This window comes from Zootoca vivipara, chromosome 5 (genome assembly GCF_963506605.1).
Source record: "Zootoca vivipara chromosome 5, rZooViv1.1, whole genome shotgun sequence".
Taxonomy (NCBI): Eukaryota; Metazoa; Chordata; class Lepidosauria; order Squamata; family Lacertidae; genus Zootoca; species Zootoca vivipara.
The window spans coordinates 63525471-63550362 of record NC_083280.1 but is presented as its reverse complement, the minus strand read 5'-3'; the positions used below and the strand labels follow the sequence as shown (position 1 = coordinate 63550362).

Genomic DNA, 24892 nt, shown 5'->3' with positions numbered 1-24892 from the left:
GCTCTTGCCAGAGCAATTTCTATTTGTCATATACCAAACCCGAAAGAAGGAAATAGACACACTGTCCCTTCCTTTTATTGATCTTTAAATACAGAATACTCAAAAGGTAACTTTTATCGGCGGCTAAGTGGATTACTGCATGCAAACGAAGTATTACGGGAGTATTTGATTTTCATGTACAGTAGTTTAGACGGGCACAAATACACCGGGGGGGGGGGGGAAGGGGGTGGAGGAAACAGGAGGCGCCGCATACCAGCCCAATGCTAGGTATTTAGTTGCCTATTTTTTCCGAGTAATACCCAATTTGTCTCTCTTCAGTTTGCCTGCGTGCACGTAATGGTTAGGTATTGACCTTGACAGAGGGGTAGATCTGTAGTGAAATCTTACGTATAAAAAGCGATGGGGGAAAATAATTATAGCTAGAGTCTCAATATGAAGTTGATAAAAAAATACCTTAAAATTGTTGTAGCACAGCTTATCTGCTATATTGGAAGCAATAGTTTTACTGTTACTATTGACTATTGTTTAAATGATTTACTAAACTGGGCGTTAAAACACAGGATGAGAGCAATATATTTGATTGTCCCTCTTTGTATGAAATGTATTGTATTAAATTTTCTTCCTTTACTGTTGTGGTGACTTTGATCGGAGCGCAGCTAATGGAAAACTACACAAAGCCTTTTATATTATGGCTTGCTGCAGTGCTGCTTTAAAGGTTTCCCTGCACCCCCTACAGCAGCAGCAAAGCTGCGTGCTACAGATGTGCTAGTTTGCTCCTTTTCGGATTAGGAATTTAGCTTAATACTCTCTTTATGCACTCCCTGCAATGCATTATTTTTAGATTGTGTGCACAGATCAATAAAATAAAATAAAAATACTGCTTGAATATATTTCTTCTATGCCCATTAAAATGTTGCTGTTTTCACTTGATTACCTGTTATGAAGAGGGATTTTAAATTCAGGAATGTTTTGAATTTAGTGGATATGAGAGAGGAAGTTACTACCTTCATATTTCTTCACACCCTTCTCAAAGCAACCCCTGTTTAAGTATTGGTTATTTTGCTGATGCAGTTAAATAGCGTTGAGAGATACATTCGATTTTGAAGGTTGCAACATTATTTGAGAAAAGTATATTGTTAAAACAAGCCTGTTTAATTTATGAATTTGTTCAGCGTCTTTTCCAGACCGCCGTCTTTTGTTTGGCCTATTTAACTATTTGCTGTTCCTCTGATAGCGTTCTTATAGGTGCAGAGGTAGGGAATGCTCTTTAGTAATAATAGATAGAAGACAAAATGGTCATTATTACTATCTGGTGATTTATATTGGCAATATAAATTAATTAGTGTTTTATGTCTGTGCGTGGAAAAATCTGCAGCAGGAGGATGCCTACAAGGAAGTGTTAGGGCGTCTGAATACTTTCCCCAGTTTATGCGGGATTGAAGGCTTCAGTATTTTTTGCTCAAAACAATTTAGTTCTTGGATTATTAAATGCCATATTTAACATGGGAGACAAAAGGACCGTTAAAACAAACAAAACTGTATCCCCTGGTTACGTGCAAGATGCCTCCCACCCCTTCAGTAGCTTTAAAAAGTACCGTTTGGCTTAGTTTTTTTCGTTTATTCAGGGCTTTAAAATCGTGGATCCTGAACTGTTTTTAATTATTTGGTTGAACCGGTTTGTTGATTAAGCGAAATGGGTATGCGGCTCCTTTAAAAGGTCTATTCATAGGAAAGGGGGTGGGGGAGAGTAAAGGCTGCTGTCTTTTTAACCTTGCTGAAGGACGCAGCAGTATTTATTGACGTATGCAAATAACAAGGAAGGAGGAGGGTGCACGGAAAAACAGGAACCAGAATCAGTTTCTCATTGCAGGGCGAGAGATCTGAGTTCCGGTGTAAGAGAAAGAGACGTGGCGAAATTGCTGTATATCTCTGCCCTATAAGCATATCTTTCCTTTACACTGAAGGGAACCAAGACATCAAAGAGGGTGAAACATCTTCAAATGTATTTTTAGAAGCGACGTGGAGCGATTACACTGATTCAAACTGTTACTCCTAAAGGGGTGGGGGTAGGGATTACGTATTAGTCGTACATTGCAACTTGCGGCAGCGTTACGCTAGCAGTGGCATTCTTGCAAGCAGCAGAAGCAAGGCTAAAGCAGCCATATGAATGTTAACAGTCTGTCTTCTGGATTTTTTTCCTTCTTCCTCTCGTTTCAGCTGCGCAAACCATGCAGGATGATTTACTGATGGACAAAAGCAAAGCCCAGCCCCAGCAGCAGCGGCAGCAGCAGCAAGATCCAAACGCAGCAGAAGCCCCTTCTACGCCCATCACGTCAGAGACACCCAAACAGGAGGATAGCAGCCCAGTGACTAGCATCGGCTCAGCAGCTCCTGCCCAAAATAGCAAGGAAAAGATGCAGATGGAGTCCCCCATCTTGCCAGGCTTAAGTTTTCACCAGCCTCAGCAGGAACCTACAGCCGGCACCTCCTTGTCTCCCTCCTTCGGAAGCACCTGGTCTACTGGGACCACAAATGCCGTGGATGATAGCTTTTTCCAAGGGATTACCCCTGTCAATGGGACAATGCTTTTCCAGAATTTCCCTCACCATGTAAATCCGGTTTTTGGTGGCACTTTCTCCCCCCAGATTGGCCTAGCTCAGACTCAGCACCACCAACAGCAGCAGCAGCAGCAACAAGCCCAGCAGCAGCAAAGGAGATCGCCAGTCAGCCCCAATCAGGCATCTTTTGCCCAGAGAAATGCTGCTTATAGCCATCAGCCCATCATGACCAGCAAACCTTCCTCCTCCTCAGCTTCCACCTCTTCTCCTTCCAGCTGGAATAACCACCAAAATGCCGCCTGGAGTACACCTTCCAATCCTTGGGGCGGGCTGCAAGCTGGCAGGGACCCTCGAAGGGCAGTAGGTGTGGGTGTTGGTGTAGGAGTGGGAGTTGGAGTGCCATCCCCACTCAATCCCATTTCACCTCTTAAGAAGCCCTTCTCTAGCAATGTCATTGCCCCACCAAAGTTTCCACGGGCTGCTCCCCTAACCCCAAAATCCTGGATGGAAGACAACGCCTTCAGGACTGACAATGGTAACAATCTGTTGCCTTTTCAGGTAATGTCTTTTATTTGAGTAAAGAAAGCGAAGTGATATTTCAGTATTTGTCTCATAATATAATTCTATGTTACATCAAACACAGTATTTGTCATTCTAGCACTTGCCTTACTTCATTAGCTATTTTCACAGAAATAATTCGAGCTATGTAGTAGCTGAGGGGGCTCACATATGTTAAAAATCTCAAGTGAAAATTAGAGTCAGGTTGTGATTCAATATTCTTTGTTTCCCTTTAATTTTGACTTTTAAGGATCAGAAATATTTGCTTATTGATGCTCACTTCTTTCTTTCCACCCCTCCTCCTAGGATGTATAGTGTTCCATGTACATGTTTTTTTAATTGGTACAGTAGTTTTTATTTATTTTTAATCTGAAATATAGGAACATTAATGGATCCATTAAAGTAGTTGGCTTCAATGGCTGACTAAAACAGAACAGTTGAGGAATCTAGTTAATTACCTTCTGCATATTAAAGGGCCAAACCCTTTCTGCTTTAAAGGGCTTTACTTGATTAGTGTTGAGAAATGAGGTTCAGCAGGATTGGGTTTGCAAAATCAGGCAGATGAATGCAAATAAAATGCTGAAATTGCTGAAGTGTAATCATGATAATGTGTTTAGGGTGTGGGTTTGAAGGAGTTTTGGATGTGTGTTGACTTGAGTATCATTTGCTTTCAATAAGGAAATCTCTAATGGCAACACGCAAGATTAAGAAATACAGGGAAGGTATTTGTGTGAATGAATTTCTTAAACTTCAGTTTTATGCCTTATCAGAGGAAAGATACAATAGGACATGACCTTCACAACCATATTGCAATGGAGCCTATTTACTAGCTACATAAGCCCTGAAATATTTAAAGCAGCAGTGTCCTTCATTGGTTTTGTTATCTAAGATGTCAGGGCAGATCAATTGCAACAACTGAAACGGGAAAATAGAAGCTCTGAAATTTTAATGTAGAATGGAACTTGTCTTGGTGTTAAATGCCGCCTCAACTGAATAACTGGCACATGCACTTTACCTTGTATCCTGTATCAGATTATGAAGATAGAAGCTTTTTTGTTTTATGTTGGTTGCCCCAAGTTGTTGCTTCTAAATGCATAAATTGGACTCTTAAAGGGCAGTGAAATCACTTTGTTTTCTGGTTTCAAAGGAACACTCTTTTAAAGTTACATTTTCCAATTTGGGCAATAAAATTACAATAAACAGTTACTGTTGGGATTTATTTTAAAATCCAGTATATTCAGTAGTGCAGAATAAAATCTTTTAAGAATACCTGCTTGCCTGGAGCTTCCAGGAAGCAGCGCTTTGCTGCACAGGAGCGGCGAGGTTCTGGGCCATATTTCCTGCACGGCCATTGGGGGATGCCAGAGCCTCCCCTTCTGGCTGCATGGTTTGGCACGAATAGTCCATTCCAATGGGCCAATCAGAGAGTGCTAGGCTTTGTCAGCAGCCTGCTGATATCCTATAAATTGCTGCTGCACCTGGGGCCCCAGTTATTTTGGGGGTTTCCCACCTTTTCACCCTGTATATGTGTGGACATGCTCAAATGTGATCAGGCAAGTCAGTGTGAAGACCTTCCTATGGAAAACTTAGTCACCATTCTCAGAGCCATGAATTAATTTTCCTGCAGACAAATTGACCGGTCTGCAGACTTTCGCCTACCTCATAGCAAGTGTCACAACTTTTTGCAGATGGCACTGGGTTGGATCTTTAACCTACTGGGCACTCCCTTAAAGGGTATGGAATGGGGTGTTTATTTCCAGGAGCCTACATGTGGAGTCAATAGGCTATAGTACCTTTCTGAGTGGTGGCCCTGGTGGGTCGTCCAACTTGATATATGTCAAGGAGTGACTCTGATCCCAGGAATGACCCATCCCATTGATCAACCAGTAGGCAGGTTGATTAATTCCGGATTCATACCCAGTGCCTTTGCCTATGTCTATTTACATCTGTAATCAATAAAAGGTTGGGGTCTATTTCAACCCAATAACATCCTGTACAGTATATATTTTTTACTGCTTGTATGGCCCAATACCGTGCTGCACACCTTGTGTTCTTGAGCATGCAATGCTGCTTGCCTCCTTCCATTCAAATAAGAGGATTGGTTTCAGATTTCATTGTGCGGCTTAATTCTATTAAAGGGAGAGTTGCTTAGTTCCTACTGGTTCTTCTGTGTGAAAGGAGCTGGAGGCTTCTTGATAGTTGGTATCTTAAAAGTCAAAGAGGTGGACAGACAGACTTCTCTTGAGACATTTACGCCTGCTAATTGTAGTTTATTATTGCATTCCATGAAGTAAGTGTAAAGTATAATTAGATGCTTCTGTGGTGCCTAATGACAAATACGGTAACCTATATATTGCTATATAGGTTACCACATCGACTTTCTGAAACATAGGTGTTAGACTGACATGCGTGACAAGTCGCTTTTTCCATTAAAACAATGAAGACAAGCTAACATATGGCATTTTCCTTCTAAATAATAATAATAAGAGTTTGGATTTGATATCCCGCTTTATCACTACCCGAAGGAGTCTCAAAGTGGCTAACATTCTTTCCCTTCCTCCCCCACAACAAACACCCTGTGAGGTGAGTGGGGCTGAGAGACTTCAAAGAAGTGTGACTAGCCCAAGTCACCCAGCAGCTGCATGTGGAGGAGTGGAGACACGAACCCGGTTCTCCAGATTACGAGTCTACCGCTCTTAACCACTACACCACATTCAGTTGTGGCTGCTATGGAATGGACTGCCACTGGTGCAACCGTATTTCCCCTTACTTTCTTCTCACTTGTTATCCCCCCCCCCAAATGCTCCAGGGGTCCTCCAGAGCAGATTTGGGGAGAAAGTAGATAAGAAGGAAGACCGCTCATGTATTATTGGATGTTTCCCAATGTTTGCAGTAAAAGGTAAAGGTCCAGTCGCGGACGACTCTGGGGTTGCGGTGCTCATCTCGCTCTATAGGCCAAGGGAGCCGGCGTTTGTCCGCAGACAGCTTCCGGGTCATGTGGCCAGCATGACTAAGCCACTTCTGGCAAACCAGAGCAGCACATGGAAATGCCGTTTACCTTCCCGCCGGAGCGGTCCCTAATTATCTACTTGCACTTTGACGTGCTTTTGAACTGCTAGGTGGGCAGGAAATGTTTGCAGTACTCACATTCTAAACACTGACATATCTTGTTTTTATGTCAAGAGTGAAAGTAATTTATAAAGCACATATGATTTTGACTCAAAATAGATACTTTGTACAGGCAATATTAATTTAACGTATTGGTTTTAAAATATGATCAAAACCTTCCTTTTCTATACCCTATTAAAGTCAAAGCCAACATAAGAAATATATTTATTTTTATTTTGTAGAAAGAAATGTGATTTTTGAACCAAGAAATGACTTATGTTGATGGGGGATGGATTTATGACATGAGAATATTCCATGGTTCATTTAGTGGATATGTTAATAGTACAGACTTAACTTGTTTCATAATATGTGCTTCTGGAAGTTAGTTGCTAATAATTTCCAACAGAATTCTTAGCATTGTCATCAAATGACAGTTCCATATTTACTGTATTGGGGAGTATGCATTGATAGTTCCACTGCACTCGGAGTGGGCTATTATAAGTCAGACTTGTTTGGGGTTGCTTTTCAAAATGGAAATTTCATCTTTACAAAATGCAACTGCCCAGTTGCTTGACAGGATCAGGCATTTGGAACACATAACACCTGTACTGTACTATATAGCACTGGCTGCCAATTCATTTCAAGGCCTGTGCTGGGTTTTATTTTGAAATGCTGCTGCTTTGTTTTTGCAATTTTAATTAAATAGCTTTTATCATTATGGTTGTCTTGAGCCATATTTGTATTAAGTTATTGTAAACCATGTTGTGAAAGCTTTTTTTTTAAAGGGCAGCATATAAACTTACTCAGAATAAAGCTAATTTAAGTTTGTAGTATGACTATGCGATCCATACAAGTCATTGGCACTTGGGAGCTGTCACTAAATACTAAGAACACCAAATGGCACAATTATTATTTTAAACATATGTTGCTAAGTATTTCCCCATAAAAACAATTAGGCAAATTTGTCACACCGTTTCCTATTTGGTGTTATTTGAAAATGTTTTCATTTTGTAGCTTTAACTTGGCATGTTAATTTTAGATGATGTTGTGACTAGATAAGGTGGCAGTTCTAAAATTACATATACATTGCAAAAATTCTTTAGCTGCCTAAATTTAAATATTACATTTAACTTACCCTGTATGAACTGTGAAAACATAAAGATGCTTGTTAATACCTAGGTGAGGGTGATTATCTTAAAGGAAGACATTGTTTTTCATCACCATCAATACATGTTTTGCAAATGGTCTCAAGAAGAATTTAAAGAATGTGGGGTGATGCACTGAAAAATTGTGGTTATTCAGTCATATTCAGAATTTTTTATCTTTTTATGAGAATCCCACAATCTGCTTGTGTTAGATTTTAGTCTTCAAGGTACACAGATGAAAGGCAAATAAGTGGTCCTTGCTGGAAAAAGTTTTTGAATCCTGTCTTATATTTGTATGGTGTCCTATTTAAAATTGGTGCTTCAGAATATACAAAATATTATTTGATAGTGTCAGCTACAAGCACTGAGAGGGAACCTCGTTTCTCTACCTTTCCCAGATAATCTGTTTGTGATAGCTGACTGCTTCTCTAAATGAATGTCAAGCTGCTGTTCCTAATTATTACCTTTTTTAAATGTTGCAGTATTGACATAATTAAGTATCCCATTTGGCTCAAATATTATGTATTAAAGGGCAACATTTCTTGTAATGCTTCTGCTCTTGAGTTATAAGCAGGATGTCCTGAGCCTTAGATCTTTTAAATTAATCTTATAGTTGGAGATCATTTAAAATATGTGTGGCTACTTTAGTGTCATTTTCATTACTTCTGCATATATCTTTGAAAACTATGGATGCAGTAAGTTTCTAAACCAGGCATCCCCAAACTTCAGCCCTCCAGATGTTTTGGACTACAATTCCCATCTTCCCTGACCACTGGTCCTGTTAGCTAGGGATCATGGGAGTTGTAGGCCAAAACATCTGGAGGGCCGCAGTTTGGGGGTGCCTGTTCTAAACTTTTGAATGCCCATCATGCCTCTTGGATTAGGTCCATAGGGGAATAGTTCTGAAATCCTGAGTATACACAACAGAGTATGGCATGACAGATGTGAGCTGGAACAAAATTTCAGTAATGTTGACTACAGACTCTTAATGCTTAGAGTATATATTTAAGAATTTAAAAATATTTTGTATTATAATTTATGTACTTTGAGGAATTAATGCTGTGCAGCTCTATCCTAGACGATGTTAATATTATGCCATATGTTGCTCTAAAAATACCTTGCTTATCAAACAAAAAAGAGCAAGCAAACACAATATCTTGGCTACCATTTGCTACTGAGCAGCTTGGTTCAGCAGGAACTCTACACATGTCCTGGCACTAAAACTATTTTGCTTTCACACTGTGCATGTAATATATTTTAACCTTTTTTTTTTTTTTAAAAAAAACCTGGCTAGTGTTTGAAAGTAATAAGAGAGCTATCAGTTGTTTTAAGGTGAATAAATTCAGCATAGTGTAGAACAGTGGACTTAGATCCAGATTGAAATTGCTCCTCAGCTGCAAAGCTTACTAGCTGAGCTTGGGCAGTCATTGTCTCTTAGCCTAACCTACCCCACAGGTAATAAAGTGAAAACATCACGTGTGTTGCCCTGAGCTCCTAGATGAGAGGAATCAAAATGTATAGCCAGGCCTATCATTCTGGCTTTTAAACAGTCCTTGAAAACCAATTTATTCCAAATTGCTTTTATTTGAAAACAAACAAACCTGAGATCTTGAGCTGATTTATTGCTCTTGGTTTAAAATTCTATTTTTACTAATGGTTTAATTAGTTGTATGAGCTATAGGGCTGCACTCTGAGTTGGTTTTAACAGCTGAAATCATTGTATTTTATGAGAGCTGTATATTTTAATGTAAACCACCTTTTGGGGCTTTTTTCCTGACAGGTGACCTAGGAATATTTTTTAAAAAATATTAATAATAAATAAATGTGATAATTATATTACTATTGTTACTTGTTACAGATACAAAGCAATATTCTGGGTGCCTTCAAGCTACAGTTGATTATTGCCTATTAGGAAAAGGAAGTTAAATGTTTAGGATGGTGGCTTTAACACCCCTTATACAATAGTTCTGTTGCTTCTTGATAATATAGTAGCAGATGCTATTGAAGTAGTCATCATATGGAAAAATAATGGATGGCTGGGTTAGAGTGCTGGTTGAATAATTTTTCATGTTGCTTAAACTCAAACAAAAAATTAATTCCATGCTAATTTCCACAGTTCATTTGCTGTTAAGACTAGAATATTAATTGATGGAGCAGTTTTTAAAATGACTAAAACTGATGATTTAATAATTACATTTATAATAGAAATAAAGAATTGGATGCAGCTTTTAGAGAACACTGCTTGTTGTGAGAGAGATTTTAAATACAGGCAGTGGCCATTTTGCACGTGTTCCATTGGCACGCAACCGCTGATGCACACCCTGTTTTTGGCCCTAGAATAGGGCGGGCTTATTTGCACTCCGGCAGTTCATGTGATGACCCAGAATGCAATCCCTGCACAAATGAGGAGTTGGCTGTACAGTAATGTTAATATGACCCTTGGTACAGATGTGTATCTTAAAATGTTATGGCATAATAATAATCACTGTTCTGATGTCAAAGGCTAATAATGTGGCTTGTGCATTAGCTCTAAAGCCAGAAATAAACTGGTTATCATACCATACAATACTGTATCATATCCAATCCCAGTTTGAACAATATGTGCCAGCTCACTTCCAGTTAAGATGGTGATCTGAGAGGTAGTGATTCCACAAACTCCAGACCTAATTTTTAGCCAAAGATATCCTGCAATGGAATTGTTTTTCTCCTTTCCTGTAGCATATAATTTTTATTTTGTCCTTTTGTTGTACATAATCAACTTCACTTGGAGTAATTTATTGTATGTGGGGTTGTGCTTGTGGCCTATGCTGTGAAAGGGGCCTAAGAAACTGGTGGATTCACAGCACATGCTGAGGAACACACCTGAAGCCTTTGGTTGCTTCAAGTTCCACTGATGAGATTATGGATCTTAAAAAAAGTATCTGAATGAATGTGACATTTATCAAATAATAAATTCTGATGCTGCACACTTCAGCACATCAGAGTCAATAACATATGGTCACCACTGAGTATTGCCTTTCAGATGTGCAAGGCCTGGAAGATGAGACTGTATTTCCCCTTTATATCCTTAGAGTGGAGAATTCAGCTTTACATGCTAAATAGTTGGATTTGGTGGGTAGGTCTCATAGTAACAATTTAAGAATTATGGGGATGAGGGAGAGATTGGTGCAGGGGGAACCCTGTGATTTTTGTGGCAACCCTGCTAACAGTTACCGGATCTCTTGAATGGTTCTATCTTAGATAGAATGTGCAAAGCACAGCCCAGTCCCCTCTCTCCTCCCAGGAAGAGAATATGTCGATATTTTAAGATATCTAATCAAATAGGATTTGTTGTGGAGTGCATGTGAGAAGTGGGTGATGAAGTGGTGGCCAAATGCGGATGAGATAGTTTTTTCCCTGGAAGGAGGTTTTGGAGGCCTGGCAGACTTTTTCCAGTGTGAAGTACATGGCCCAGGAGTGTAACATTACTTTCTTTATTATATTTCCTGCTATTTTCTGTATGTGCATCAATGGGCAAGTCAAAATTTCTATGAACCAGCAGTGCTGAAGGACTTTCTGCTTACACTTGATCTTCCACTGGAAAATCCTGTACAGGAATAACTTTCTGTGCAGGCCTGGCCTTTACTCGCTGTCCAGCTGCCTTATTCTACCCAGGTTGATTTCATCAGCTGTCTTCTGCTGAGAAACACTGTAGACCTGGTTCCTTCAAACTGTACTCTAGCCTAGGTTTAAACAGTTCCTGAAGTTGTCAGTGACTATGGACTTATCGTTTTGAACACGGGCATTGCATGGACAATTCTATTTGTTAGATTTAAGTTTGTTTTGGATCACCATGTTGTATCCCTCTCTTTCTTTAGTGTGAAGTAACACATTCTGGCAATCCCCATTGATCTTCTGGTTTCCCCTTCCTTCCACAGCAACACATTTGCTTTATTTTAGTTATATTACACTGTTTTGTTTTACCCTGTGTAACTGTTATAACATAGGAGGGAGGAGTTGTTGAGCTTTTACTTAGCACACTGTGTAGCTCGTTGACAATCCTGCTATCCCTGTTAATAAACAGGCTCTTTTAAAAGAATCATTTATTGGTTGGGAAGGGCCATAGCTCAATGGTATAGCATTTGCCTTGCATGTGGAAGGTCCCAAGTTTAGTCTCCATCATTAAGGAGGTCTGCTATGCATGATGCTAGAATTGGTCCTTTAGCATTGCAGCACCTACCTTTTGGAATTCCCTCCTATTATATATCAGACAAGTGCCTTGTCTATTGTCCTTCTAAGCCTTTTAAGTGGACACTTGTATCCCTGTTAGTATCTGTTGGATTTGAACTGATTTGTATATGTGTTGTAACTTTACATTGCTTATATATTTATATAATTATTCCAAAGTTGTTTTATATTGCTGCTCAGCAGTGACATGTGAGGATGTCACATGCCCTCCCTTTTTTGTTTCTTTTCATGGGAAACTGTACTTACGTTACCTATGCAATTGGGTTCTTTGTCCCCTTTTGGTGGCCAAGAGTATTCTAAGGAATTTATCACAGCCACAATCATTCAGTGATCACAAGACTTGTCAACTCTTGCAGAGCATGAAAAAGTGACCTTTGGCAGTAGCAACAGATACACAAGCACACATACATTTGGTCTTCATATATAGAACTGTGTGAATTAGGCAGGGCTCATCAGCCTTTTTGGACCAGTGGACACATTTTTAATTTTGAGAGGGTGCTGTGGGTGCCAGTCACAAAATAGCTGCCATAGAAGTGTAGCATAACAATAAATTAGACAGTACAGTCCTGGCAAATCTTTTCCCATAACTATATTTCCATACTCAAGCCATGACTGTACTGTCTAATTCATATATGAAGACCAAATGTCTGAGTTCCTGTGCACCTGCTCCTACCTGCCCAAGGCCACTTTGGTTAAAGGCACTAGAACCTGGTTTTTCTCCAATAACAACCCCTAAACCAAAGGCTAGACTGCCCCATTAATCACAGAGACTTACTTCTGTGTAGACAATTCACTGTGCACTGAATTGTTACTAAGTGCCTGTTCTTTAGCTCCTGTACAACATGAGACATCCTAATATTCTTTGCAAAGTTTTCATATTTGCCTTTTTTTTTGGGGGGGGGGGAGTTATTTAACATCAATCTACACTTAATTGTGTAGTAGTATTTGCAGAAAATAACTTCTAGGGACCTCCTGATCTGAGATGCATCAACGGCAGGAAAGTTTCATCCTGGTTGTTAGTGGAAAAAGGAAGGAGGGCAAGGACTAGAAAGTAAGACAGAAGCAGGAAAAATGCACTAAAGAGGAGGGTAAAACAGCAGCTCTTTAGGACCCAGGGGATTCCTGTTGCCTGGTGTCCAAACAATTATCAATCCCAGCTGTGACTTCTTTGATTGGCTAAAAACACTGACAGATGGGAGCAGGTAGGTAGCCGTGTTGGTCTGGATCGAAGTAAAATAAAAAAAATTCCTTCAGTAGCACCTTAAAGACCAACTAAGTTTTTATTTTGGTATGAGCTTTCGTGTGCATGCACACTTCTTCAGATACTTCTTCAGGTATTCTTCAGATACACATTCTTCAGATGGGAGCAGGCAGCCTGGGTCATTTCACAGAAATCACTTGGAAAGGTAGCTGCATATTTTTCTTCATAACTTCCTTTCTAGGAGGGCTAGATATTTACTTCTCTTTAAAAAAAAAAGAAAAGGGGGGGGGAGTAAAACTCAGCCCTGCCCCCTCCCGCCACATGATGCCCTTCACAAATCAGAGTGCAACCCTTTGACATGGAGTGTATAAGTAGCATTTCAGTTGGAGACCATTCCCCACTCCTTGCCTCTTCTCTCCCCCATTTTATAATTGTATGACAGTATATTTATGATTTTGCTTGGTTTGATTGCTGCTACTGTTTCTTCTTGTGTTCATTTGTATTGTTACAAAATGAATACTAAAAAAAACCCTATGCATTAAAAAAGTGTGCAAGCTGTCAGTGCTGGGAGAACAGCAGCAGAAATACTCAAGGATGCTATTATTAGTTTGGTTTGTGGTCCTCAGTTCTGTTTGGTCAGAATTTCTGTAGTATATTTGGAGGGTAAAAAGTGCTTTACGCTTCTCATCTTCTATTAGCTGATGAGATAGGTCCAGCTCCAGAAATGGTGACATGCCCAAGGCAACTGATATTTGCAGTTGAGCAAATACTTGAGCATGGGTCCTCCATAGGTCATTTGGCACTTGTCCATTGCACTGCAGGGTTAATTAAACTGGAAAATGAGTTTTTATATTGTTTGTGCCATTTGTGCCTATTGCACCAAAATTCAATGTCACATTCTAGTGTGGGTAGGCCAGGGTTCTCTTATAATTTTGTTACAATAAAATATTTATTGTTCACATTCTCCTTGTTGATCAAAGACTGTAGGTTGCTATGTAATTAATTTACTTCTATTTAGCTGAAAATTGTCATAAAATTAAAAATATTATATACAGTTTTATAGTTCAGGTGATTTTTCAATTGCTCCTTTGCAAACTCCTTTTTTTTCTGATTCCATGTTAAAATAAGGAATATCTGAAGCAGCTTTCAAATGTTTTTCAGAAGTCAAAATACATTTTAAAAATATGTGTGATGTGTGGAATTTCATCTAGACTCTTGCAAGTGCAAAAACAGCCAAAGGTAATATCTGAATACCAAAATCTGGATTGGATCTCTTCCATGCCCAGAGGCACAGTCACCTTCTTCTGTTTACCACTGAAATAAAATAAAGATCTGTTGCAGCACAAAAGCTTCAGAAGCCATGCAGAAGATGAGCAATTGCTCATTCCTGGATCTATTGATCACAAACCTCATCTTTATGAAAGGCATGTGTAATAAGGAAAATTACTCTCTCTCTCTCTCTCTCTCTCTCTCTCTCTCTCACACACACACACAAACAGTATATTCTCTTGTCGCCTAAAAAGTGTTTCAGTCACTGATTGGTTACTGACTTACAAGTAACAGAATGCAGTAGAACCTGGTTTGGGACCCCCCTGTAAACACACTTCCTCATATTCCTAGAGGTGTACAGTATACCTTTCCTATAAGAGTCTCTAACTTGATCAAGTAGGATAAGCTACATCTGGGTATGTTGTTGATTTAAATGGGGAAATGGACATTGAAGATGAGATTAAATCCATGTTTATGGGGCATAGTGTTCCTTTATGTACTGCATCCTCCATATAGTGCAATGTAGATGGACTAGGTCACATTACTTTGTAAAGAGTAGTTTGTATCATAAATGAAAACATTATAAGTCAGGGTAGCCAATGCAATGTCCTCCAAATGTTGATGGTTTACAGTTCCAATCATCCTTGATCATTGACCATGCTGGCTGGTGCTGATGGAAGAGGGGAAACCAACAACATCTGGAAGGCACCATGTTGACTGTACCTAGGCTAGTTATTTAAATTGATCATACAGTGATAAAATTGAAGCTTTCAAAATGTGCTCTTTGATCCTAGTGCAATTTCTTGGGTGTGTGTGGGAAAGCATTAACTGACATTGCAGATGTTCTGGTTGTACTTCCTTAAATACTTAAATCATACTGTTTCGGGATACAGACTTGTGTGTACTTGTAAAATGTTAGCAAATATATTGAGAGTAGATATATGTTTGAATTCAACACTTTTTAAAATTGTAGGTTATAACAATAATAGGAATAACCAGAAAAATATGTATTATTTTTCACTGCTTATGTTGATAAACTCTTATGTCCCTGTAGCTTTTGGGATTTCTCTTCTGGAGTATTTCCTGTAGTTCGTTGGCTTGTAGGAGTTTTGGATGTTGCTACTAAAATAAGAATAGAATAAATTAACATTATGTTGAATCAGAAGGGTTAGAGGTCTTAAGATGTTCTGCTGCTTTGCCATCTTAATAAAATATAAGTAAAATGTACAGCAAATGTTTTCCCCGGAGTCTGCTTTTGAATGGGGAAACTTCTCATAAGGAAAGACTTCTGATTACTTCAGGGCGATCCAAAATTTACTTCACTGGGATTGCATTTGAATACTGATTCAGCTGAATCAAACTTCAAATTCTTAACACTGTTAGTTGTCACGAAAGTACCAGCTGTGTGTCTCGTTGGTTTGCTGCATACGGATAGGTTGCAAAAATTGGGGGCCTTAAGGTAGCGAGTTCTAGTCTTCTAATGAATCCAGCCATTTCCTTCAACAAAGCCTTCCACAAAGACTAGGGCGCTACTAGCTTAGCTTTTTTCTTTCTTTGATGCCCAAGGAATCATGAGAGATCTTTTCACTGCAGCTGCTAGATATGAGCGTATTAAGGTTTTAATGCACTTGCCAAAAAGCACAGCAACTGCCTGTTGCAGATTGGCCATTTATTATTATTATTATTATTATTATTATTATTATTAAGTTTTAGGACTGTAATATTTAGGACTGTAATATTCTCATTATATTGCTGGTTGTCCTGTGGCATTGGAGGTGATAATTTCAGCTATGTTCTACATCTAGTTGTCACTGAGCTGCTGCAGAAGAAAGTGGCTTCTTTGCTCACAACTTCATCATTACATGATGACACTTCCTTTTGTAGTCTGGCTTGAACTGTGATTTTTCTATAAATTGCTTAAACACAATGAGAATATGGATGCTCACATAATGAGTATTTTCCCACCATGAAAGAAAGGAAAAGCAGGCACAAAGCTCTAAACTTTCCAGGAGTTCTTACCACCTCAGGCTATCCTTAGAGCTTGTCACCGCTACAATATGGGATGATATTGGAATACTAAGTGGGTGTGCTACAAAGAGGGTGACAACTCAGAGTTCCTGAGAAATAACAACAATGTTCACATTATTAGGCCCCAGGTCAGAGTTAATAAGATGTGATGGGAATAGATCCACAACTGTACAGTGGTACCTCGGTTTAAGTACACAATTAGTTCGAAAGTCTGTACTTAACCTGAAGCGTACTTAACCTGAAGCGAACTTTCCCATTGAAAGTACTGTACCGTGTTTCTCATATTATAAGTCATGTCTTATATTAATTTTTTCTTCAAAAAAACACGACATGGCTTATTTTTGAGGGATGTCTTATTTTTTAATAAAGTGCACGCGGGCGCTGTTTGCCGGGCTTGTCAAGCCCAGCAAACAGCGCCCGCCGATCTTCGGTGACAGGCGGGGGTGGGCGGAGAGCAGAGAACGATCTCCGCTTCCCCCCACCCCCGCCTGTCACACAGCACAGGTCGGCGGGCGCTGTTTGTCGGGCTTGTCAAGCCCAGCTAGGAGCGCCCGCCGATCTTCGGTGACAGGCGGGGATGGGGGGAGAGCGGAGAACGATCTCCGCTTCTCCCCCACCCCTGCCTGTCACACAGCACAGGGCCGAAGATCGGCGGGCGCTGTTTGCCGGGCTTGTCAAGCCCAGCAAGGAGCGCCCGCCGATCGTTGGTGACAGGCGGGGGTGGGGGGAGAGCGGAGAACGATCTCCGCTTCCCCCCCACCCCCGCCTGTCACACAGCACAGGTCCGAAGATCGGCGGGCGCTGTTTGCCAGGCTTGTCAAGCCCAGCAAGGAGCGCCCGCCGATCTTTGGTGACAGGCGGGGGTGGGGGGAGAGCGGAGAACGATCTCCGCTTCCCCCCCCCCGCCTGTCACACAGGACAGGTCCGAAGATCGGCGGGCGCTGTTTGCCGGGCTTGTCAAGCCCAGCAAGGAGCGCCCGCCGATCTTTGGTGACAGGCGGGGGTGGGGGGAGAGCGGAGAACGATCTCCGCTTCCCCACCCCCCACCCCCGCCTGTCACACAGGACAGGTCCGAAGATCGGCGGGCGCTGTTTGCCGGGCTTGTCAAGCCCAGCAAACAGCGCCCGCCGATCTTTGGTGACAGGCGGGGGTGCGGGGAGAGCGGAGAACGATCTCCGCTTCCCCCCCCGCCTGTCACACAGGACAGGTCCGAAGATCGGCGGGCGCTGTTTGCCGGGCTTGTCGAGCCCAGCAAGGAGCGCCCGCCGATCTTTGGTGACAGGCGGGGGTGGGGGGAGAGCGGAGAACGATCTCCGCTTCCCCCCCACCCCCGCCTGTCACACAGGACAGGTCCGAAGATCGGCGGGCGCTGTTTGCCGGGCTTGTCAAGCCCAGCAAACAGCGCCCGCCGATCTTTGGTGACAGGCGGGGGTGGGGGGAGAGCGGAGAACGATCTCCGCTTCCCCCCCCGCCTGTCACACAGGACAGGTCCGAAGATCGGCGGGCGCTGTTTGCCGGGCTTGTCGAGCCCAGCAAGGAGCGCCCGCCGATCTTTGGTGACAGGCGGGGGTGGGGGGAGAGCGGAGAACGATCTCCGCTTCCCCCCCACCCCCGCCTGTCACACAGGACAGGTCCGAAGATCGGCGGGCGCTGTTTGCCGGGCTTGTCAAGCCCAGCAAGGAGCGCCCGCCGATCTTTGGTGACAGGCGGGGGTGGGGGGAGAGCGGAGAACGATCTCCGCTTCCCCCCCACCCCCGCCTGTCACACAGGACAGGTCCGAAGATCGGCGGGCGCTGTTTGCCGGGCTTGTCAAGCCCAGCAAACAGCGCCCGCCGATCTTTGGTGACAGGCGGGGGTGGGGGGAGAGCGGAGAACGATCTCCGCTTCCCCCCACCCCTGCCTGTCACACAGCACAGGTCCGAAGATCGGCGGGCGCTGTTTCCCGGGCTTGTCAAGCCCAGCAAGTCAAGCCCACCGATCTTCGGCTCTGTCCCCCGATGCGCGACGGCTCGGGGAAGCAGGCAGGGAGCTTCTGCTGGGTCCCGCGCCTTCGCCTCTCGCTCGATCGGGGCTACACGACATGGCTTATTTTCGGGGTATGTCTTATTTTTCACCAACCCTTAGAAATCCTGTCATGGCTTATTTTTTGGGGATGCCTTAAAATATGAGAAACACGGTAATGGAAAGTGGATTAATCCATTCCAGACGGGTCCATGGAGTACTTAAGGTGAAGCGAACTTTCCCATTGAATGTAATGGAAAGTGGATTAATCCGTTCCAGATTGGTCTGCAGAGTACTCAACCTGAAGCGTACTTAACCTGAGGTATGTCTGTAATTGGTTCCGGAAGTCTGTACTTAAGCTGAAGCGAACTTTCCCATTGAAAGTACTGTAATGGAAAGTGGATTAATTCGTTCCATTCAGGTCCACGGAGTACTTAAACTGAAAGTACTCAAACCAAAGTGTACTTAAACTGAGGTATGACTGTATAGGGAAAGGTTAGTGTGTTTGATTGTAAGAGCAAAATGGGTATGTGGAAGTTAAATAGAACATCCCTACTTGCATTTTCCCCACCCACCCACCCCCATGCATAACTTTTTTGTTGGCTGTACTCTGAAGCCAAAATTGAGACCAGCTGAGAGAAAGTGCTTGGGGAGGACAACAGAGAGTTCAGTGGCTGGCAGTGGTAGGTATTTGCAGTTTTCACCTGTATGCCACCTTTGCTCTTTAAATTGCTTCCAACTCATGCTTTCTACATATATTGTTAAAACTTTGTCCATGAAGCCTACTTAACATTGAGTCTTCTGAGTATTGAGAATCAACAGAACAATTATGAAATAAATGAGTTTGCTCAAAAATATTGATATGAGGTCACCCAGACCGCCTATGAATGATCACTTGAAGCCTCATCAGGGTCAGTCTACAATATTTTAAGCTCATACTAGTGGCTTTGTGGTGGCCAAAACCCATTTGGCTTGTAATTCATGTTCTTGTTAATCACCACCACCACCCTGCTTATTTTTATTCATTTCAAGACATTGTGGCATCATACTTTGGCAAAGGGCCACTCACGTGACTCATTAATGTGCTGCTGCATCCCAGAAACTTGCTACATTGGCTTGGATTGTGACCTAGTTGTATGATTTGTGACGTGTGCCTAAACTGTTGTAGTAGCATTTCTTTGCTAACAAAATGGGTCACAGCTTTGCCAGCATTAAAGATCCGTTATTTTTAAGCCAAGCTATTTTATAGTCCAAGAATCTACAGATTCAAAAAACATTTCTACTTCCTTGTCTTTTGAGCTTTTTTAACAGATGAATATAGAAGTAAATTTTACCAGTTTTAGTCAATAGAAGTAGTCATTCGCTTTTTAAAATTGATTCATAAAGCAGAATGTGTGAGCAGATTTTTATCTGAAGCTTGGTGCTAAACAAAATTTAACTGTAACCTAAATGCCACAAGTTCTCAGTCGATCGTAAAAATGTCTACAGATAATTTGCTGGAGTGCAGTCATAAAAGTAAGAATAATGACTTCCACTTTCTCCTTTGACAAAAAAGGAAAGTACTCTGTAATATCTTTTTAATCTCCTGCAGAAATAAGTAGTGTTCATTTTTGAACTGCTGGGTTAGGTGAGCTAGGTTAACTGTAGGTTTCTGTGTGGTGGTGGTATACCTCTTAATCATGGAATGGAAAAGCATAGGTTTTTCAAAATTGTTCAGCAAGCATATTATGAAACTGTATTTGAAATATTGTAAACATTAACTAGTATGAAGTGCTTGAAAGATCAGTTACAAAAATCTGCAAGCCACAGCTCCTACAGAAAGCAAGAGGACCAAGGAATGTGTGTATAATCAAAGTCACTTTGCTCCTGATTCCTAGGCCTCTGACAACACTGTCCTCTTCCTGTTTCTGAGCTCTGTGGAAGGGGAAGCCCGCTGCTGAGATAAGCATTATATTTAAGTTTGTTAATGGTGGATATTTCACCCCCTCTCTTCTGTCTAAGTTGCCAGGTGAATTAAACATTGAAATTGACACAGCACAGATGAGCTTGAAGAATAACTGCTAATGGCTTGGGGATCAAAGAAACAGACTGACAAAAGAAAACATTTATTTACAATGTATAATTTACCTCCACAAGTTGGGTTATAATAAAATGAGCTGTGCAGATGAAATCTCAAGTTCCTAGACCTTGATGAGGATTTGCCTTTTACTTTCAGTGCCTTAGATTTATCACTGTCACCAACAGGAGGTTGGAGAAATAGTCAAATGTTCCTGTGCATTCTCATATGTATATGTGAAGTCTTCCTTGCCCTTGGGTTACTGCTGTGAGCTAATTTTTCTCATTTGATTATGGGGCAAATGTTTCCAATTCCTGGAAAGTTCCTCTGGGCTAAAACAATTATAACACAGAAGGGTTTTTGTTGCTCTTTTTCTTACTGTGTACAGCAACATAATAATGAAGTGTGTTCACATAGCAGAAAATCCTCCTGCATTTGCTGGATTGCTTTTTAAAAGCAATAAAAATGATTCTACTGAAAATTACAAATACTGTAATCAAGTAAATTTTTGTATTTCACTCACTCATTGGTGAAGAAAGAAAGAGAAGGTATAAATGTTAATTTCCCCCTTATCTGACTCCAAGATTTTATAAAGGGTAGACTAATATACAATGGCTATACTGAAGACATTACCGTATTCTTTTATATATACATTGTATAATATACAATGGCTATACTGAAGACATTACCGTATTCCATGGGTGGACAGAAATTAGATCAGATGTAGTAGGTCTAGGCCATTTCTAATATATCTTCAAGTGTTTCAGAGTCCAATTATAGCAGCAACAAAATAACTTTTTGTTAAAATAATGTTTAACACCTAAATTAGGCTTCTGAAATGAATACATCTCAGGGTAGCCAAGAGTGAACTTTTGTGTTGGAGGAGTGTGTGCTCAGTTCACTTCTGCTATTGGTAGATCTTGGGTTATAGCAAAAGGCAAAGTAATGTAAGTCTGACAAGCCTGAAGTCTGCTTACCCCTGCCTTAGTCACCCTAGCATCATGGACTTTTGGTGGCTCAGTGTAGGTGCATTTTCTCTCTCTTTTTAGTGTACTGCATTTTCAGGAGTTTCAGGAATATATGTGTCCTCAGGAAGCACATCCTGGGTGGGTGGGTGTGGGTGTCCCAACAAAGGATCTATCCCTACTGTCTTGCTTCCACCTACTTATGTTTCTAATAAATTCTGTTGTCATAGTCTACATGTTTCCAGTCAAGTAGTCATTGGAATGTTAGTAGCATAGGTAGTTAGAAATTGGGAATCTTCCAGTTGCTATCCTAAGTGAGGTCTCTTGAAACTATAATAATAAAATAATAAAAATTTATTATTTATACCCCGCCCATCTGGCCGGATCCCCCCCGCCACTCTGGGCGGCTTCCAACACACATTAAAATACATTAAAATATAACAGATTAAAACTTCCCTAAACAGGGCTGCCTTTAGGTATTTTCTAAATGTCAGGTAGTTGTTTATCTCTCTAACCTCTGATGGGAGGGTGTTCCACAGGGCGGGTGCCACTACCGAGAAGGCCCTCTGCCTGGTTCCCTGTAGCTTTGCTTCTTGCAGTGAGGGAACTGCCAGAAGGCCCTTGGTGCTGGATCTCAGTGTCTGGGCTGAATGATGGGGGTGGAGACGCTCCTTCAGGTATACAGGACCGAGGCCGTTTAGGGCTTTAAAGGTCAGTACCAACACTTTGAATTGCACTCGGAAACGTACTGGGAGCCAATGTAGATCTCTCAGGACCGGTGTTATGTGGTCCGGGTCACCCCACGTAGAGTGCATTGCAGTAGTCCAAGCAGGAGATAACCAGAGCATGCACTATTCTGGTGAGACAGTCTGTGGGCAGGTAGGGTCTCAGCCTGCGTACCAGGTGGAGCTGGTAGACAGCTGCCCTGGACACAGAATTAACCTGCACCTCCATGCTCCATGGACAGCTGTGAGTCCAAAATGACTCCCAGGCTGCGCACCTGGTCCCTCAGGGGCACATTTATCCCATTCAGGACCAGGGAGTCCCCCACGCCCACCCGCCCTCTGTCCCCCAGAAACAGTACTTCAGTCTTGTCAGGATTCAACCTCAATCTGTTAACTTGCCATTCAGTTGTGTTAGTTAAACTAACTCCAGAGCATAGACAATACAAAGCACAAATTAGTTAAAATAACAGTAAGAATGTTTCCTCAGATACCTTCAGGGTGAATTTTATTTTATTTTATTACAACGCAATTAGGCAAATTTATGGAGGACACTGTTAACCACAGTACTGTAGTTCAGTGTGGATGCGCTATGCCTCAAAGTACTGGATGCTGATGGAAACTTTCTTGCCTTGTTTCCAAGTACCTAGACTATATACAGAATATTAGATTTAGATTACTGTACTTTAGTCTGATTGTGCAGGACAATTTGTACATTCTTAGCATGATATTTGATTGTTGAATATACTATTCCCCCCTTAACCTTAAAAAAAACCTTAATTGCTTACTTACCGTAATAGATATGGTTGAGCAGTGTTGCTTGGGGCCCATAAAATGTTTGTGTTTAAGTCAGGTTGACAGGAGGCTTTCTGTACATTTGATTTGATGCTTGAAGGTGCATCAGCTCCTATACCACCCTACTCCATATGTGTGTGTGTGTGTGTGTGTGTGTGTGTGTGTGTGTATATATATATATATATATATATATATATATATATATATATATATATGACATGGGGATGATCAGAAGGAACAGTGTAGCTGTTGGCAGATGGCTCCAACACAGAGTTGACAGTTCCAGAGGGCTGCCCATCTGGCAGCAAGTGACATATAGAGTATTTCTCCTGCCAGGAAATCATGGGGATGGGTTACAAGCCTATCCATTTTGTGCTTTCTGAGCATACATGAGGAAACGCCCACCAAAACATAATTTAAAATATCAGTATAGAAGCTTCCATAGGAAAGAGATATATTTGTTGTCATCAGCTTAATTTTAAACAGTCTTTTTAAAAAAGAGTATAAAAAGGCTCTTGGATATGGAATAATAATTGATTCTTTGTGCAATGCTTGCTAACACTAAAATAAAAAATAAAAAATCAGTTGAGCCTGGCAAGGATTTTAGAGAGGCCACTGTGTGCTGCTTAGTCTTCTGCTGTGCTTCACTGCTTTTATCTGTTCTCAAGTTGTTTGCACAATCTTGCTGTGCTCAAGGGTTTTGTGTCAGAATAATTGCCTTATTTTTGCAAGCAGGCAATGCGGAGCCTCTTGTTGGGTGCAAATGGTAAAATGTTCAGGGAACGCTGTTTCTGAGTGAGGCTGATTTCCTCCTCGCCCTGTCTACCCTATCTCTTAGTTTTGTGTATTAAGATACCAGGAAATGTAAAAATCTACCTTGTACTGATACATTATTTACCTTCTAGCAAGCTTAATACAGTATGTGAACAGTAAGGGAATTAAAATAAAATTAAGGCAATTTTAGCCTTAAAATTAAGGCAAATATAGAACTACAGTGTTCCAGTCACAGAACAGACCTTTTCTATCTACTCCTGCCTTCTGCAGCCTACTTTGCCCCACCCCCAAGCTGCGCTTGAGTGTCAGAGCGGCATCTGGAATAGGATTTTTATTTATTTGCACATTTGATGAGGCTTGGGGGAGGAACAACAGGCAAGGCACGTCGTCAGAAATCCAAGAGCTTGCATAAACTCATATGATCATAGAATTTGCTTTATTCTAGATCTAGGGTATATAAAATGGATTTATTTATTTATTTATTTAGCGCAAATTATGCTTCACATAATTTGGGTACCAATTTCTTAATCTCTCTAAATGAACTGAAACAATTACAGCACATATTTTCTCAATCTGTGGGGGAAATGGAAGGGATATGTGGAAATCTTTGTCTTAGATGTGGATTTGGTTCCTTCCAGATAATGTTGCAATAGAAGAGGAACATTCATTATAGTTTTATTCCAGCATTGATTCTGACATTCTGATACCTTTTTGGTTACTCACTTCAATAAGCTGTCAAGTTAAAACTGTGTCCTTTATTGCAACATTCACACTTGCCATGATCAGTTGCATTTATAGAAAAGAAGATCATTCTCTTTACATGTTCTGCACTCAAAATGTTCTGAAGGACTTACCATATTGAGCTTTGCATATTTTGCTAATTTTACAATAAATTTGTGGTGAGTGGGGAAAGTGTTAAGTGTTTGCATTATTTAGTGATGACATTGTAACGGTCCTCTTATTTTTTTGTTTTTTTCCTAGGACCGGAATCGGCCCTATGATACTTTTAACTTGCACTCTTTGGAAAATTCATTAATGGATATGATAAGGACTGATCATGAGCCTCTTAAAGGTAAACACTACCCTCCCAGTGGCCCACCAATGAGTTTCGCTGATATAATGTGGAGGAATCATTTTACAGGTTAGGAATATTCATATGTTCATACTCACTTTAAAAGAAAACAGCTTTTTTGCTGCAGTCACATTTATGTTATACTTTTTGCTAGTAAACAAGTTGCTAATATGTTTTATGCTACTCTTTGGCTTTAAAATCTGAGTTAGCTAGTTAAGCATATAGTGTGGTTAATGATACAACTGGATGCTAAATAATCATGATTTCTTTAGAGGACCTTTTTTCTTTTACAAAAATATCTTAGGCTTTCAACTTCTAATTTTTAAATCAATGAAACCTACAAAATTGATAATCCAGTTATTCTGTTATGAAATGGGTTAATATTTTCAAGTGGTTGTTTAAATATCTACCCA

At 41.0% G+C, this 24892-nt stretch overlaps 1 protein-coding gene across 1 annotated transcript in view; it reads left to right on the top strand.

Moving 5' to 3' along the window:
* The window catches only part of CPEB3 (cytoplasmic polyadenylation element binding protein 3), a 63752-nt gene continuing 38860 nt past the window's right edge, over positions 1–24892 (top strand). Inside the window, exons 1-3 of the mRNA XM_060274850.1 lie at positions 1–106; positions 2218–3116; positions 24389–24548. Coding sequence (XP_060130833.1) covers positions 2229–3116; positions 24389–24548 — 1048 coding nt within the window. The 5' untranslated portion in view covers positions 1–106; positions 2218–2228. The remainder of the gene's footprint in view (positions 107–2217; positions 3117–24388; positions 24549–24892) is intronic.